This window comes from Excalfactoria chinensis, chromosome 2, assembly GCF_039878825.1.
Source record: "Excalfactoria chinensis isolate bCotChi1 chromosome 2, bCotChi1.hap2, whole genome shotgun sequence".
NCBI lineage: Eukaryota > Metazoa > Chordata > Aves > Galliformes > Phasianidae > Excalfactoria > Excalfactoria chinensis.
Genome location: NC_092826.1, coordinates 94,706,142 through 94,724,927, shown reverse-complemented (window position 1 = coordinate 94,724,927; position 18,786 = coordinate 94,706,142). Strand labels below are relative to the sequence as shown.

Here is an 18,786-nt window from a genome sequence, read left to right as displayed (position 1 = left end):
AATATGATTCAAGTCTGGCAATGAGAAAGAATCCATTAGTTAGAAGGGGAGATACACTGAAATGATTAACTTGAGAACAGCTGCTGAATTTCATAAAGTGTGGAACTTCTGGCAAAAGAAGAAAAGCCTTCAGCTGAATTTCCATTAGCTGCAGTTTTCTTTCCGATGGAGACATGTTTGGAATTCTGGACAACATAAGTAAGTTTGACTGTTCAAAATCAATAATGTCAAGCTGATGCTATAGAACAAAAAAATGTTACCTTAATGGAAGAAAGAAAAGTTTAGGGAGAGATAAAAAGAACTCGCAGGGATCTTGCTCGAGTAGATCTAAATATAGACTTGGGCAAAACCTTAAATTTACAGTGAAGGAAAAACAAGCATCTACCAATGTATGTACTTCATGTGCTAATCAATTATCTAATTAATGTAAAAATGCTTAAAGTAAATACTCTTACTATGGATTATGTCAGTTCTTAAAGTAGGACTAAATTCATGGCCACTCGGAAAGCTTCTTTTAATTGTGTTCTCTGAGGCAGCTCCTTTTCCCCTGGCACTCATCATCAACCCACCTTATACTATCGGTCCCCCAACGGTGAACCTGAGAAATCAATCTGCTAATGTATAATTTGTAAAGCTCCTCTGACTAACAAATGGATAATTGATTCTTTCACAAATGCTGCATCCCAATGGATATGAACTGGATGAACAAAAAACGTAAGACTGGATTTCACTCCAATTCTGTGAGAAATGCAATATTAACAAGCTAGGAATCTAAACATTTTAATAGTTGCCTGTGACTTCATGCCTTTTAGCCATGGTTAGCAGGCTAGCAACACATGCATTAGGAGTGTGAAAAGCAAAGCGATGTTTGATTGTACTTGCAGCAAAGCTCATTTTACTTCAAGAGGTTCTGAACACTAATATAACCCACTTAATGCAGCGATGCCATCCATTTTTTGAGGGGGTGAAAAAGAATTCAGGAACTTTTCCTAAATAAATTCAAAGATTAAGTATCAGTCTATGCACAAGAACATGTATAAACATATCAAAAAGAGAAAATCATCTGTAAGTCTTTTCATCTATGTTATGTTCATGTAATTCTGGATCGACCTAGCCACTCTGTAGCTGATCTCCATACCACAGGAAAATTTTATGTATATCGAGTTTAAAATAAAAATAGAAATAAAAATGAAACAAATCAAACGTTAAAGTACCTATTTTTTATTTACTTGTGACTTTTCATTTGCATGATATTCACATAAGCAAACACATAAAACTCCGGTCAGTGTTCAGCAATATGAACTCATGTTTTTGTTAATCCACCAGAATGAAGACTACTGTTTTTATGTCTGCATTGCTTCCACTGTGAAAATGGTGGAAATACTTATTTCCAACAGAAAAAATTACTTCCATCAAAAAGTTTCTAGGCATCAGTGCTATTTGGAAACAAACTCAGTTATTGCCATAACTAAGCCAAGATACTCTTAAAATATAAGACTTGCACTAGTCGGCTGAGGAATTTGCTCTGAATAAAACTATTAAGCTTTTACATTTACAAATTAAATGATCTATACTCCATTGAATTTGGAGAAACAGTGTTGTTAAGACTATTGAAATACAGTATATTTCAATGGTAGTATATATTCTCTTTCTCCAACTTTGTCTGCCCAACCTGAAATGATATCCTTAGCTCACCTAGAAGAATGCTTTATTTAAGTAACTTGCCAAAAAGGAAGCTGAACTTTTCAGGGTCTTTTCTTTTTGGCAAGCAAGAAAAGCACACAGAAGACACTCTCAGTATCAAATAAAATAAAATAAATAAAAATACTGTCCTGTACTGACTTATGCATAGTTTACACATTCATAGAGTTTTAATGACACAACAGAGGGAAGAGCAACCCTAAAAAGAATACTATATCATGGTTTATATAACGTGATAAAAGAATGTATATATCTATGCGTATATCCGCAACTAAGAGACATAATGTAGCAAAACAAAGGTTTACAACAAAAAAGGCAGTTTTACATGTTACAGAATAAGCTGTATTCCCATCTGCAATAGAAATTACATATTATAAATTTACAATGCCAATTTTCATTTGATGATAATTTACTAATAACCAAAGTGAGAAGGTTTTGTTCAACCGTACTGCTAGTATGCCACCAAGTAAGTGAGGATCCCTGCTCCTGTGCTTTTACTGCAGCACTCATGAATTTATCATTCTCCAAATGAAAAATGGGAGATTATATTGGTTAGATGAAAAGGGAAGGGGGAAGTCTGGGGAGAGTGACAAAGTCTGGGACACAGAATTATAACATTAACTTATGTTTTGTCTGTGGGAAGGTATACCTTACCTACAAAAAGAAAAATCTCAAAAGCTTGTCTAATTCTAAGGGAATATGAGAACAAGGAATCTCTCATATATCACCTGAGAAACTGAGAAAGACCAGAAAGCCTACAGTGATTTCAATACTTTCCACATCAGTGAATCCCTTAATCTTATTTGTCAACTACAGGAACTCAGCAAAAACACATTCAACGAGAAAAATTAACAAGAGATCTCCTTAAAACCGTAGCATTTGCTACACAATCAGAGTGCTTGTTTAGGAATGACAGAGCTACAACTGAAAAAAGATCTATATTGGAAGCCTACACCTCTTCCTAGCATTGCTCAACTGTTAGCTAATTCCTGACAGATCCTAAACAGGATCTCTTTTCTCTTAAAACAGTGGCGTTTGAAGCTACATCCTTACAGGAGTTTTGTGCCAATTTACTTCCTATTCCCTATTCCTCCTCTTCCCAGTTCCCCTTTGACATCCACTGTGTAACTGCAGAGCCTCAAAGACGAAAAGCTCTAAGCCTGCCTCTGCTTTGTTGTCACTAGCTGTGGATCAAGGTCCTCTGAGAATACACTGCAATATTCCCCATAGCATACTTCAGGGAGGGATGAAGTATAGGATGCAGGTGAAGACTCCATACACGTGCCTCAGAAATCCCAATACATGGTGGAAGAGGACTATTCCAGTACGATGCACCTCAATGATTTCTCAGTCAGCTTTCTTTTCTCTACCAGATCCCCAAGCACAGAAAATTCTGAGAATTCATCATGGAATATTCCGTTTCTACACAGGTTACTGTATTATAAATTGGGCCTTGGAGAGCAATCTAAAACCCTGAGGATCACACTTACTGGGGCACTTTTTTAGGTTATTTTTAATAGAATAGCACCCTCAGTGTCATGAATGTACTTAATAGGAAGTGGGTAATATGAGGTTTTCCTCCATTTCTTGACAAAACACAACTTGAAGTGACTGATGAGAAAAGAAAACCAGGTCATAAAACAGCACATGTTCTTTACAGGACAGGTTTGCTTTAGAGATTATTCTATAGGTGCTTTGACCAAACAACTTTCAAAAAAGCAATGAGGCTCTTGACTATTCTTCCAAAGGGTCATCCATTGTTTTGCCAGCATTAGGACAGCCACGATGATCATCTCTTCCCCTCTCCCTGACTTAACACTGAACAGAGGACACGAGTAGTTTTCTTCTTTCTATCACCTCTTGCAATGAAAAACTGCACTAGAATATTTTTTTTAAATTATTTTAGCCCGTCAACCATTCTACTGTAGATGATGATTCCAGTCTAGTGGCTACTGAAATCAGTGAAAAGATCTCCCACTGACAGAATCACACAGAACACAGATTCTATAAAGGAAGAAGAACTCCCTTGGCTGAAAAAGACATACTAGTCATATTCTGGTATAGGCTCCCCATGAAGGTGGTTGAGTCACCATCCTCAGATATGCTTAAAAGCCATCTGGATGTGATGTTCAGGGATATGATTTAGCAGTGGATTGTTAGAGTTACGGTACTATGGTTTGCTTGTGGTTTGACTTCATGATCTTTAAGGTCCTTTCCAACCTGAGCAATTCTATGATTGTTGGCATAGTTGAGTAACTGGGTGGTTAATGTTGAGGTTCAGCCAATAGCTAAAACATACAGACATCTAATCATCAAAATTGGTACAAACAGGTAAAAGTCAGATTTGCATGACAGAATAAATACATTTCCTGATTACCAAAAGCATTCAATGCTCTTCAGACACCAACTCTGAAACTTCCTTTATTTGTGATTATATCATCGGAGATAGTCTTCACAAACCTGCCAAAGAAATCTTCAACAACAATCAATTTTGCATTTTGGAATCCCAAAAGGATCCAAAAAAATATCTGCAAATCAAGACAGTAGTGTGGGAGGGAGGAGAGTATTCACACAAGTAAACTGTATGCAACATTCTCACTGTGGCTGTAAGATAAGGAAAGCTAAGTGAAGATGAATTGATCCTGTGCAATGTCCCCAGTACATTTGCATATAAAGAGGCTTTATTTCAACAGCAGCAAGTGTTCTTGTTCATAATAAACTTTATTTAATGCAGATCAAAAAAGCAAGAGGATTCATTCATTCTTTCATTATTACACTGCTCACATGTCAAAGTTCCTGTCTCCAAGAACTGTTATGGCCTGCAGCAGCTACACACTTTTATTGTGAGCCAGGGCTACAAAAAAATACCAGACTTACAGAATTTCTTATACTTGCATTTATTTGTACCACAGAACAACTAGAGGAACTAGCTTCCTCAGCAGCATCACACAGAAGATGATCGGCTTTAAAGAAACTACTTCGGTCAACAACAAATCTGAGGGTTTTAACACCCAAGATCAGTCAAATCTGGACTGACCACATTCAGCATTCCAACAGGAGCACAATAAACAACTGATATACACTGTCATGTCTTTTCAAGCAAAGAAGTCTCATTAAACAGATACATATTTTTATTAAACTTACGAAGTTTGTCATCAACAATATCTTACTCCTATGGGAAAAAAGATTTCTCCTTACCTTCATGCTTTCTTCATTGTATTATGCCCCTGTTATGTCATTCTATGTTTTTAATAGTGCTGCGTTTTTACTGTTAATGGAAACAAAGGGCTGCAGCTCTATCATTAATGTCAACTTATATAAAAAACACTGTCCTCCAGAACTCAGTTGCTCTGGACTTCCTAACTATGAAAACATTTTCTAATGCAAACAATATTTTATTAATGCCAGGACTCTGAATAATTCTGACAAGTAAACTGCTATTATTTTTATATGTGCACGCAAGTGCCTGCCTTCCGTATACAAGAAAATGTCATTCAGGTATAATATGCCATTTAACAAAGGGAAAACAGCTCTAGAATCAGCAGTATACTAACTTCTTTGAAGGCAAACTTTTCCAAATCTTTCCTGTGCTTTTAAAGATTGTAAGGAGTTAGAAAATGAATTTGTGCTATCGAAAACTAACTGTTTCACAGCTTCTAATAAAAGCTCTACAGGAACTTGGCCCAATAATCCAGCTGTATAACAGAAAAACACATTTAGGGTGGGTACAAGACAGATGTGGCACAATATGCTCATGAGATGACTTTAAAAAGGAATAAGTAAGTCATGGAATATATGCCTTGTGCCATTAAGTACCATCCGGTCAAATGTGCCAATATTCCAGGAGGGGAAGGATATCTGCAACGGCTAAGAGCCTGAGGCTCCTTACAAGTGGTAAGAGGGAGAACATTAAGAGGTAAGAGGAAGAGATTAAGCCTCTGTAAGGCACAGAAAAGTATAAATGCCCAGTATTTAATGTTTGAAATTCATCGGGACTCTTTCAAGAGTTTCCCTTAAGAGTGGGTACTTTAAAATAAATAAATAAATAAGTAAGTAAATAAAAGTGGATTTTTATTTTTTCTTTTTTTGTCAATGACAATGACTGTCCCACTCTGTGCTGGTGCAGCCTCACCTCAAGCACTGTGTGCAGTTAGGGCACAATAAAAGAAGGATGTGAAACTGTAAGATGCCAACCAAAGGAGGACTCCAATGAAAGAAGGAAGGGTCTGAAGAGCAAGACATATAAGAAGTGGCTTTGGTTTGCTTAGTGCAGAGCAGAGGAGCTGAGGGGAGACCTCATGGTGGCTGCAGCTCCTCACAGGGAGTGGAGGGGCAGCGCTGAGCTCTGTTCTCTGTGACAGCCACAGGGCCTGAGAGAATGGCATCGAGCTGCATCAGGGGAGGGGCAGGTTGGGGTTCAGGGGCAGGTTCTTCACTGATAAAGTGGTGGACATGGAACAGGCTCACCAGGACTGTGGGCATGACCCCAAGCTGCTGGAGATCAAGCAGTGTTGGAAAACACCCTCAGACATAGAGTATGAATTTTGTCTGGTCATGTGAGAAGCCAAGAGCTGGACTCCATGATCCTTGTGCATCCCTTCCCACTTAGGATATCCTATTATATACAAGAAACTTTAATAGACCTATGTAATAATGGCTCTGACATCACAACTTTACCCAGTCTTGGCAATATACCTCACTTCTCATCGAATGATAGACATACACCCAGGTACATCACAATTCCTACTAAGGAAGGGTCCGAATATTTAGTAGCACAATAGCTCCATGGAAACTCTATGCTACAAGCAACTTAATAAGTGCAATACCAGAACTAATATCATAATACACTTTCCATCTTTTGTAATATACAAAACACCAGACCCAAGGGCCATGTGAGTTACTCCTGCAACTACTATAAAAAGCCACAGACTTCCAAATAATCTGCAGCTAAAATAAGAAGACAGGTAGACAGAAATGAAGAGCTATTAAATTGGGTGTAGACATTGAAGTCCCAAGAGCAGAATCCCAAAGGATGTAACTTCTCGCTAGCTTTTCCAGTGGGCTGAGCCAGGGGTTAAACTTTGAGCATGAAACCATAGGACTCTACCACCAACTCTGAGTGGGAGGTCCCTCAGAGGAGAACAACACTTTGCTGCATAGACGTTAGACATTTGCCCTTGTGAGAACCTGAATTTTTATTTATTTATTTTTTTTTTGGAGCCCACACTTACTTACAACAGTATGTTTTGTTCTGCACAAAGAGCAGGATTTCAGCTTCAAATCTAAAAGGCACACTGATGTTCAGCTACCCAGATCTTTACTCTAAATTCTGTTGCTTCATTTCATTTCCCGACTAAGACTTCTTTCAGTCTGACAGTGACAACTAAAATGATGTAGTTAAAGTAATAAACACAGAATTTTAAGCAGCCTGTCAAAATAAGTGACATTTATATCATCTTAGTCTTAAACTCTCACATAAAGTTCCATTCAAACTAACTTCTTCATTATACAATCAAATTCTGAAAGTTACATTCCCCATTGAAAGATGCTTCATTATCTATTTCAATAGTTAGTATGTTCTGCATCATTTCCAGCAATAGCATTCAGTGCTCAGCAATAGCTTCTTCATTAGGAAATACGGCTTTCTTGTTAGCAATTAAGTTATTTCAAAAGCCTGATAAGCCAAAAGAAACCTCTGACACTTGTTTGTGACTTGTTTGTGACAAACACCAAAAGGCCATCGATTTATCTTTAAATAAAAAACACTCTTGCTCCAGAAGCTGGATAGCGCTGTAACTTTCATGTGCCCAAGTACAACAATATCACAACTGAAGGAATTCCTCTTTGGATTTTAAAGGAAGCAGAGACGGCCTATTGGATTTCTGCTTTCTGGATTTCTGCCACTCTGATTAAATTGACATAACTAAATGTTTAGTACAACATAACATAACAAGACACTTAGAAGAAAAATGTTGAGGTTGGGGAAAAAAAAATTATGTAGTGGAAAGAAATTCTACAAATACAGGCCTCTACTTAAGTGTTTCATTTTCATTCTGAAAGTCCAGCAGTTTTGAGTAGCTCACAAGTGTTGCATGCAAAGAAAACTTTGACTTCTATGCACTAATAGAAATTTCAAAACACTATTTACATTTGTTTTCTCGGCTCATGCATCACCTCTGAAGCACCTGAGAGGTATTAAATATTTAAATCCCCTATTACTAGTAAAATAGGTGCTGTTTTTCCTTCTCACAGAATATCACTGGCACCAGCCAAGACTTACTCCCATTTTTGCTTTAAGCTTGATGCTTATTAGAAGACCAGAATGAGTACAGATTTTCTTGCTTTTTGGAAGGTTTTTGATTTGTTACTTAACTAAACATGTTTGTACTTCATATCTACAAGTCCTTAATCCACAAGATGACAGTTGAAGCAATAATTACATAAATAAATTGTAGACAGTCCAAGAGGAAAAGAAAGACAGAGAGGCATTTGGAATTAACATGCTGTGAATCAGTCCTGCATCATCCTTTGTCAGTGGCATTAGCAGGCTTTCCCCCCCCCCTTCTCGTTGCCTTTTAGTAATAATTTTCAGTGCATTTGACACATTTCATCTCACTCAATGCACTGAACCCTACTACAACAGAACACCAGTTTGTCAAACATACATTATTTGAGGATGCATATCAGTTAATCTTAGGCGACTGACATTGTCAAAGACAGGCACACTGGTGAGAGCTAAAAAAAACAGCGAACAGGCTAGGCATGTAGGAGGGGAGATCGTAAGAGAGCATAAGTGTGGAGACTGAGACACCAGCATCCCCAGATTCCTGTCTTACAATTCTCACCAAACTGAGAATCTCCCACACTGGTTTTAAAGCACACTCACTTTTATTGCAAAGAGGAGTTGCAAACCTGAAAAGACTACTAGTTGACCTGGCAGAGAACAGAAGAAGACTGTCCTGGAAAGACTTCTAAGCCATTTAGGTTAGTTTCACAGAAGCCTCTGAGAATTTTTATGGAGTATAAGCTTTTGCAGTACTAGAAACAATATTTGCAATTCAGAAATGAAATAACACAAATATTTTACCAATATCACTGGATGGTGTTCTAACAGGTTTCTTTAAAAAACTAACCAAAACAGGTCTTTGTTGTTGTTGTTGTTTAGATATTTTTATTAATTATCTGAATTAATTAAAACTTGAACAAAGGAATCTCTGTACAAATATGTGAAAGAACTTCTTTACGGTACGAGTGACAAAACAGTGGAACAGGTTGTCCAGAGAGGTTGTGGAATCCCTGTCTATGGGGATATTCAAGACCTGTCTGGACACCTACCTGTGTAGCCTATTGTAGGGCACATGCTTTAGCATCTCTTGAGGTCTCTTCCAACATCTGCAATTCTGTGATTCTGTGTAATTCAGACTTCAAGATCATGATTCAGAAACTGCCTGTCTTGGAGATTCTGCAACACACCTGTCAGTTCTCTCTCAATGTTCACAAAAATTAGAGATGATAATCATTCTACGATATGATGAAGTAAGTAAATCCTCTGAGGCCAGTCTTTCTATCTGCCTCAAAACTGGGATCAAAATCAAATGAAAGTCAGTATAGAGTGGAATCTGACTTCTCATAAAAACAAAATTTGTATTTATTTGTTCAACAGAGATAAAGAGAGATAAATATAAATCAAGAGTACTATGAGAGAAGTAATTATATTTTTAACATATATTTAATATGAACTTTTGTCCAAGATATCAATGCTTGAGGATCATCTCTCTTTGACAAGACACTATTTTATTAGCTTGGAACAATTTTTAAGCACTACAAATTTCTAGAAATCAGTAACAAGGGATATTTCTCCTATTTACTATTGTAAGGTAGTAAACACTATCTTGTGTTTACATTCACGAATGGAAAGACATCTCAGATGGAATTTTCTCATTCAGGACCCAATGAAGATCCAGAGAAAACAAAATGCACCTTTTTCATCTGATCTTTGATATAATTTATCTTTTGTGCAGGAGATTAATATATTTCCAAAAAACAAACAAACAAAATAAACAAGAAACCAACAACAGAGTAACAAAGAATATACTGCAAGAAACACTTTTTTTCCTACTCTACATCTAAAAAAGTAAAAGTTAAAAAAGAAATGACTCCTGTCTCTTTAACAAGACATGGCACAAAAATATTTATCTGAAGTCATTAGAGGTATGAAAAAGAGGTAGTACCACAAAAGCTGTAGAACAGTGGTTTATATGGCCCAATCCTAAATGTATCCTAAGAAACAAGCCTTCCAGCAGCTCCTGTTAGGGCTTTAATAATAAAGAAAAGAACAGCAGTTTGAGTGTGTGGGTAAAAGAGAATGCAGGGATTTTGTTTTAAAGTCTTCAGAAGACAACACCTCCCATGACTTGCTGTACACTACATCTTTACAGAAAGATACAGACTTGATCTTTAGGAAGAAGTGTGGAGGAAGATGGCCTTGGCCATGCAACTACAAAAAAAAACACTCTTTCGAGTACCTGACACAGACTGGAATGAATACAAATCTAAGGCTTTTAATGCTTGCCTCAAGAGAAAATGTCAACTTCACTTGAGCAAGTTCTTGATTTAAATCTTTTACTGCAATGATGGAAGAGAAGAATTCACGTACATTTTAAACTGGTCTTATCTCTAGATAGATTATTTGAAGAGAAAGTTAACAAGTAACATATATGTAATCTAATTGAAACCAGTCAGCATCACTTCTATGGGGCCAAGAAAGTAAAATGTTACAAGAAATAGAGAACATCATTAGGTTGACTTTTAATTAATGTCCAGTAAGATCATTATTAGTCTGACTGTTTCTGTTTATAAAATTTTCTACAAAGGTTGTGTCTAGGAGGCTACATTTTGGCTGAGACTTTTTTCCTCTGGCATAACAATTGTGTAATTAGATTTTTCAGAAATATAAACAAAACCTTTCACCCCTCCCATGCAGCTAGCTGTGTCAGCTTTAGAACATACGTTCTTTCTGCAAACATGCCAACACCTTGCAATGGATACTCTGACAAGTGCTGACACTGCTAAGAAAAGTTGACGCTTGGCTACCAGATTTTGAGACAATACCAGGAGGAAAAAAAAATAATTGCCAGTTACCTTCCTCCAATTCCCATGGAAAAAGAGGCCACTGAAAAAGATGCATGTGTACATATGTATAAACTAAAAATTATAAAATAAAAATTAAAAAAATAACAAAACAACAACAAAAAAAACTGTGCACGATTTAAAAAACAAACAAACAAAACCAAAAACATTTAATATTTTGGAACACAATTTTAAACTGACTACTTCATTCATCCCCTAATATCGGGAAACAAAATAAGAAAAAAAAAAGAAGTCTGCTTCTTCTTCTTTCAATCAATACAATCCCTTAAGAGTCCAAGCTTCAAAACATTCACATAAAATATTAGCGTTATATATTTGCAGTAGATAAACTGAACCAGCAAGACAATCAATCAATTTTCAATTACTTGTGGCAACTAGATAAGACGATAGCATACACACTAACAACTGACAACAGTCACCTAATGAGCGGGCTCATACCTTATGGAAGTCACGAGCTTCTGGGTTACATAATTAATAATAGCCATTTACAATCATAAATATGTATTTTCTCTTCTGTTTTCAGAAAGAGAGTTTATTATATGGAAACTGAGACATGCTCATCACAAAACCATCCAATTCAACTTCTTTTTTCCAAGGACTATAAATTGCCCCTTGTCTTATGGTGGGGGTAGGGAGTCATGAAATGCAATAGTAACATTTCAGGTGTAGCACAAACATTAATTTATCTATTATTTAGTACATTGCAGCATTTTACAATGCTGTAGATGTGCTGTAAATAATGCCATACTTACAACATCAAACTTCTGTGTGATGTTCCCCTGGACATCAAGTAAATAAACTTTGCCATAATGAGTTCCCAGTGCCAAAAACTGTAAAAGAAAGAGATTGATTATACAAACACAAGATACCGCAACCAGAAGTACAGCAACGCTAAATGAACTCCAGGATGTTTAACAGATTAATGATTAGCAACACTAAGATGGAAAAAAAAAAAAAACACAAAAAAACACCTGCTATAGACAAAGCTTATTCTAACTGTAGCTAAAGAATAAAACAGGGCTTCAAGCCCATATTACTGTGATAGTGCAAGTTAGCTGTCAGAATGAGTCATGAGGATCCTCATCTACTGACAACTAATGGTGTGTCTGCAGTCTGTATGCACTGCCTGATGGACTGTGGCAGCAAATTAAAAATGCAGTGTGAAAGCAAGTACTTAAACACAGACCAGAAATAGTTCTGGGATCCTTTCCACAGCTTTGTTTCAATTGTAATGGTTTCATTTGGGCATTAATTCTCCACCATTACAAACATAAAAGCAAAACATTCAAACAGAGGAAAAGGCTATTGGTAAAACACTGCTGGACTATGGAATGTCTCTGCTTGCATTTAAGTACACAGGTAACTATAGGGTTTGCTTTCTTTCACTTAGTAACACTCCTGTGTGGTAGACTCAATACGAATAGCACGTCTCCTTGGGCATTTCAGAGTTTCATTCTAAAAATACATAACAAAATAAAGAGACCTCCGCATAAATGCATGCTATCACAAAATTATTTTGATTTAAACAAGATTGCAATTGATTCTGAGAGATCTACTGTTAATTGAACCATGCAAACTACACCTAAGTAGGAAAGGAAGAACTTTGGTATTACTTGATTTATGACAGAGGTTTCTTTTATTCCCCCCCACCTTCTTTCAGCATTACTCAAATAGTCTAGGCTCCTCAATTCTCTGTATTTCACTGCATGTGAGCATGCTTCATTGCAACCTATAATGAAATGCTCAAATTTACAGGCACTGCTAAGCGTGTCAGTCAGGCAGCACAATCTTTAAAAAATAACCTTACAGAAAGTCAAGGTTTAAAAGGATTTATCAAAATGGAATTGCTTAAAATGAAATTTCAGTTCAGGCACTTAAAATATGAAGCTACATTAAAAGGAGTCAAAAAAGGGAAAGAAGGGGTTCATTAGAAATTCATTCCCTGCAATGCCTTTCACTCCTGCAAGGTTGCCTTTTTTCAGGAAGAAAAAAGTCCCCCGGGTAAAAAAATCAATACTGGTTAATAAAACATCAGGTGTGCAGACATAACTAGGTATGACTATTCCACTGCACAGGCCTGCTTGAATGCACCAGGTGCCATGACGATTAGTCATCCAGTGCAGACAGCAAGCCTGGTGAAAATATGATGCTTTAGCAGTGAAAAGAAAAAAAATAATTCTGAGGGGAAATTAGTCTGAATACAGAAGCCAGACTTTCAGGATTCCCAGCAAAGTGCAACTGCTTCAATCAGATATATATTTTACACAGCACGATGTAATTTTGTTAATGAGTCCTCAGCAGGGCTTTTCTTGTTTCAGCAAGAAAGCAAACAGAACCAAACCAAAGAACACCCTAACAGCACCTATAACCCACCTTCTGTTTTAAGTTGTCTATTGTAGCAGACATATGCAGACATGTAACAGACTCCAGTACCTAGCTTCTAACCATATTGATCCTTCTCATAAATACTGTATATAGTTTGCTGGGAAACTAAAAGTGTTGGGATACTTAAACAGCTTTCCTGTATTGCCACTCTTTGTGATGCTGTAGTTAAAGCTGTATCTGTGCATGTCCTTATAGAAGAATTTTGCTTATCTCTTGCTTTTCAAAATTCACCTGAAGCTTAGAAAGGTAGCACATACTGGGAAGAAATGCTTGCCAATTTTCAAAATAAATGCTTAATTATAAGTTGTCAAAAAACATTTTTACAAGACTTATTGTTTTCATTCCCACATTTAAAATACATGCCTCATCTTAAGAGCTTCCTGAGCTGTGGCAGCAGCCCTTTGAGTAAAAATGAGTCAGTCTAAAAATGTAGCCAAATAACAGAGAGAGGTCCTTCAACAATCAATGTTAATGAGTGATTAGTGACTGTGAAAAATTATGACTTCAGAAAGCAACAATTATGTTTTACACAGTAACAGTTACTTGACATATCATGAACTCTCATACTTTCAGATGTTCTTCATCATTCATCATATTTTAAAACACTCCCCAGTATGGATAAAAGATGGGAAAATAAAGCAATTATTGAAGTCAAAGATACAACTTAAGTTCCTCTATGGTAAGAACAAAGAAACAGCTCCTACTAAAATTTCTTCTTTGCACTGTTTATCCCTTCCTCCCTTTCATTCTCTTGTACATCTAAAACAGTATTAGAGCATTAAAAAAACCCATTGTAATTACTTTGTTCACATCATATAAACAGAAACTCAGACATCTTCCACAGTTGAATATATGCTGAGCTATCTGTTTGCAGGAACCTGTTGTCAGGGATTCAGGCTGTAGAAATAAGCATATTACATGGCAGTTTATTTTCTGGATGAAGGAAAGTTGGGATTGTATCCCAGCTGTAGTACATAATACTGCCCATAATTAAAATCTAGTAAGCATTTCCCAGTAGCTTATGTAAACATAGCATCTAACAAATTACTGCATCTTGAATTCTGACCGCATTCTCTCACCATGAAAGGAAGGACTGTTCAACACCAGCTAACCATAAATATTATTCACATTACTGTTGGCTTCCACTGCACCTCTAAATCTGGCAGTACTTCCACACATAAATATATAGGTGTATTGTAAGCACAGATAAATACATAAACCCAAGCAGAAGTACCATTTCTGCCCTAAAACCATGTGATACCTTTTCATGCACTGTCATGCAACTGGCTGCATCTTTCTGCAGAATTTCTGTCACTCCATTAGAAAGTCGTTCGTACTTCAGCTTGGGCTCCTCTTCACTCTCATCTTCCTATGTTTATAACAGTATAAATAGAAGGGAGGAAAAAGAAAAACAAACATTCAGAAGTTAATTTTAAATATAAAAAATGTAGATATATCCCAGAATTGTTATACAGCAACAGGCATAGATGGATCACCATCACATCTTAACAGCCATTACAATCCAAAGCCAAACTTTCACATTTTTACCATTCCAGAGTTTGTGTTGTGCTTTTTTGTTACTGATCTTTTCTTTTTTTCACTCCAAAGTTTTGTGTGCAAAGACTGTATTAATAGCATATGAGTTCAGCAGTATTCTAAGAGGAATTTAGTTGATTTCTAAAAAAGCATGAAAAAAATGTACATGTGTATTTTGCTACATAAAATCAGTCACTCCCAATTCAGAAGAAAAATATAAGAGATGGATATGGAAAAATGGGTGGTGATAAAATAAATTGTTCTACCATCACCATATTTAATTCTAACCTGCACCATGCAGGTTACAAGAAACTTCAGGACCTTCACAAGATGCAGGATTTCTGTAGGAAGAATAGGGGCAAATGCTGTCAACAAAAAATAAGAAGAATCCACTAGGAGTAAGACAACTGTGTAAGACACAGCAATGATTTTTTAGTTAAGAAAAAGTATCTTTTTGCAGTAGTATCTGGGAAGATGATCCGGATTTGATATGTTCTTATGGGTCACCTTCGTAATCTACAGTAAATACCTTTCCTTTTTTTTTCTTTTCCAGTGTGTTAGGTATTATTATCAATCACTACCTAGATGCAAAGGAAGTGGCACACTGTGAGCAAAGAGACTGTGGTAAAAAGCTAAAGTAGCAAACTCACTGATGACCCAACACACTACCTCCTGAGGAAAGGAAATTCAAGGTGCAAAGTAGTGCTCTGGTCACAGGCATCTATCTGTAACCAATGGTGTACTGAAGTATAATGCCAAGGAGAGATTTCATAAGCTTCAATAAGCCTTACTTACTTACCACTGTACATGCCCAGACATACACAGACCCAAACATACTCCTTGTTTGTCCTTCCACTGGGAAGCAGTAGGCCTTTCATAATAATCTCCTACACTTTTAGTTCTAATTAATGCATCAGCATTGAATGTATTTCCTACACAAAACACATTATTTCCTAAGTCACCAAAGCACACTAGTGAGAGCCCCAGTAATGCAGATCTTTTACTTCCCACAAACCATTAGTTTCTAATTCCTAGGACTGAGGATAAAAATGAACAGTGTCAGTCTGTGGCAAAAAAAACTCTCTGAGTAATGTCTTTTTGTAGCTAATGATCTGAAAAATGAATGTGGGAAAAGAGACATTAATATTTTGTTTAAGTTGCCTTTGCCACGTGCACTATCACCACACACGTCCACAAACTCTCATACAAAACATAAGAAAAGCCATGTGGATCTATGGAAACATTCCATATTTAGCACCAGGCTTATAGAAATACACTGCAAAGAAAGGATCTTTTGAAATGTTATTTCAGAGTTTTGTGACAGAATACAAATGAGATTAATATAGGGATGTCAGCAGCCCGTGACGTAGCAGTCTGAAGTGAGGTGTCAAAATGTCCACCAAGAAACAATTTTATTCAGTAAGCCCAACAGTGAACAAAGTTGTTACCAGACAGAATGACAATGTCAAATTACAGGGCTGTATATAAATCAGCCAAATTACTTGTGCCCACAGATCCTTAATAAATGACTACAGTGGTGCGGGAGAAGGTAAAGTCAAAGCAAAAAGCGTGTAAGTGGTGGAAAGATGAAGGAAGCATGCATCCATTCTACAGCAATTAATACACTGCTGCATTTTAGACATTGCTCATAAAGATTACACTCTAAATGTGTGGGTAATCTCTGAATAAATTTGTAAAAGTCAAAATTGAACTCGAGCCATCTAGTTTTTCTAAGATCCCACATGTTGCTGAAGCCTGGACATCAAATGTGCAACCAATGTGAAAAGTTAATTCTAGCCTCTTCAGTAGTTTGCATAAAAGCATTCATCCATGGACCATTAGATAAAGTCACTGTAAATAAGTTTTGCCTGTCTTATTTATGAGTGAAAACTAAGTAATTTTTCCTGCACATGCATATACAAAAAAAAATATATACTTTCAGAAGTCAGTGCACTGAAGCATTCTGCCAAGCTTCAAGAAAAAGTAAATAAAATGAAACTTCAAATAGAAGGCACAATGATGCACCCATTTCACGCTTTCTTGACAGGTATCTTTTATGTTAAGTAAAAGTCGAGCTAAAAGGTGAATTGAAGCATGGGGGGGAGAGGGGGGGTGGGCTGGAGAGAGGGGAAGGAATGACTTGGCTGTAAACAAAGTGATATGAAAAGGTGATTTGCAAAAAATGCAAGATTTCTCCATTGCTGCAGACCCCAGCCCATACATTAAATGCATTTTGATGATCCCTTCTTGTGAGTATTAGAGTTTAATCATTTTTATGGTATTTTTTTTCTTTCAGGAATAGCTTCTATGCAGTCTGAACTTCTAAAGCAAACACAAGCCGTTGTTAATAAAAAGCAAATCAATAATTTTTGTTAAATTTTAATAATCCTGAAAACCAACAAATAAAACCATCAGCAGCCTGAGCTGAGCTGACAGTTAGCTGCGTTTCTATGACAACCCGGAGGAACAGTACAAGTCCTGACTCGCAGCAAAGCCGCGATAGAAGCGGAGTGACATTTACCCCAGACAAGGAAACTCAAGCTTCCCTTTAAAAAAGGAAAAAAATAAAAAAAATAAAAAAAAATAAAAAAAAAAAAAATCAATTTCTCAACTAACTAAGTGTATGGAGCTTTTAATTAAAGAGAAGTCCTTCAAACCATCCTGGAGGAATCTAAACATTCGAAAATAAATTTTATAGCACCGCTTCTTGTACTGCTGCCGAACACATCCTTCCATATGGCCTGCCTAAGAAAACACAACAGCCCGGGATTCTGAAATTTCTGTCAAATGTATGGAGAGAAGAAATATATACTACACAAGATGCTGAAAGTGTTCTTCACACACAGCAGATTCAAATTCAGAAAGTGCAGGAGTCCCACAGAGCTGACAAGAGGAAACTACCTTTGGGTTGCTTTAAAGTAAATAATAACCACTTTTCAACCACAGGAACGCTAATTTGAAACTCATTTTCCTTTTATTTTTCTCTTTATCCTGTTATTGCTAAAGCAAGAGAAGAATTGCTAGGAAGAACTTGTTCCAGGTATCCACAGCTATTTCCTGTGGGAAGCATGTTTCCAGTTCAAAGAAATATTCTAATTAGCTGGTCAGACCAATCTAAATCCTACTCCTGTTAAGGGCCCTTATTGCTTCCGAATTCCTGCAATTAAAAGAACTGCTCTTCCCATGCCCACCATTCAGTAGGTAGGAAGCTTCCTCCAGACTCTTCACCTGGTGCAGATGTACACAACTGAAGGGTGCTGCAAGAGTGTAGTAAGTCCTTCGAGGGCCAGTATCACCATGAGGGAAGAGATCTTCCTTTCCACAGTTTACAGCCTTCCTTTCCTTTCCAGATCTTCCTTTCCAGTTTACAGCCTTCTTCAAATATTCTGGCCCTGCCCTCCCCAGCTTTTCTTACAGGAACAACTGCAGTGAAATACTGAGCAAAGAAAATAATCCAAGAACTGGTCCTGGCAAAGAATATATCCAGAAGGAAACTGTGGGCAGCTCCTGGAGTTATTCCATTAGTCCATATTTGTTCCCGCAGCGGTGGATCTGCCCACAGGTCAGTCTGTCACATGAACTGCATGCTCTGCTGATTGTGGATACTCTAATTATGTTACGGGCATTGACAGCAAAGTGTCATCTTTCCTGCACGATTTGTCCTCTAAGTTTTCCAAAGCCTTTATGGAAATAAACGGTGCATACGTTATAAGGCAAGTGCCCTTGATCTTTGTTTGCACATCACCCATCCAGTTCCAGCCAGAACTCCAATTACTGGAGGTGGTCACTCCAGCACTGTTTACACCTTCAAGTTATGAGCCAGTAAAGCATTTAAATTCAAAGAGAAAAGCACCTAAGTTAATCACTCCGGTAATTTCAGAGGGTCTACACTCACATCTTACTGAAACAAAACCCTGGTGTCACAGGTTTAGAAGGCCAAGTCTTGAGGAAAGAAAAAGGAAAAAAAAAGAACCCAGCTCATTATCATACTTTCAAATTAATCTCAATTTGAGA

The 18,786-nt window shown here is 36.9% G+C and overlaps 1 protein-coding gene across 1 annotated transcript in view; it reads right to left on the bottom strand.

Annotated features, from left to right (window-relative positions):
• VPS41 (VPS41 subunit of HOPS complex) overlaps nt 1-18,786 on the bottom strand; it is a 102,733-nt gene that overhangs the window by 66,879 nt on the left and 17,068 nt on the right. The window contains exons 3-4 of the mRNA XM_072328518.1: nt 14,498-14,605; nt 11,604-11,681 (exon numbers count right to left, since the gene is read on the bottom strand). Coding sequence (XP_072184619.1) covers nt 11,604-11,681; nt 14,498-14,605 — 186 coding nt within the window. The remainder of the gene's footprint in view (nt 1-11,603; nt 11,682-14,497; nt 14,606-18,786) is intronic.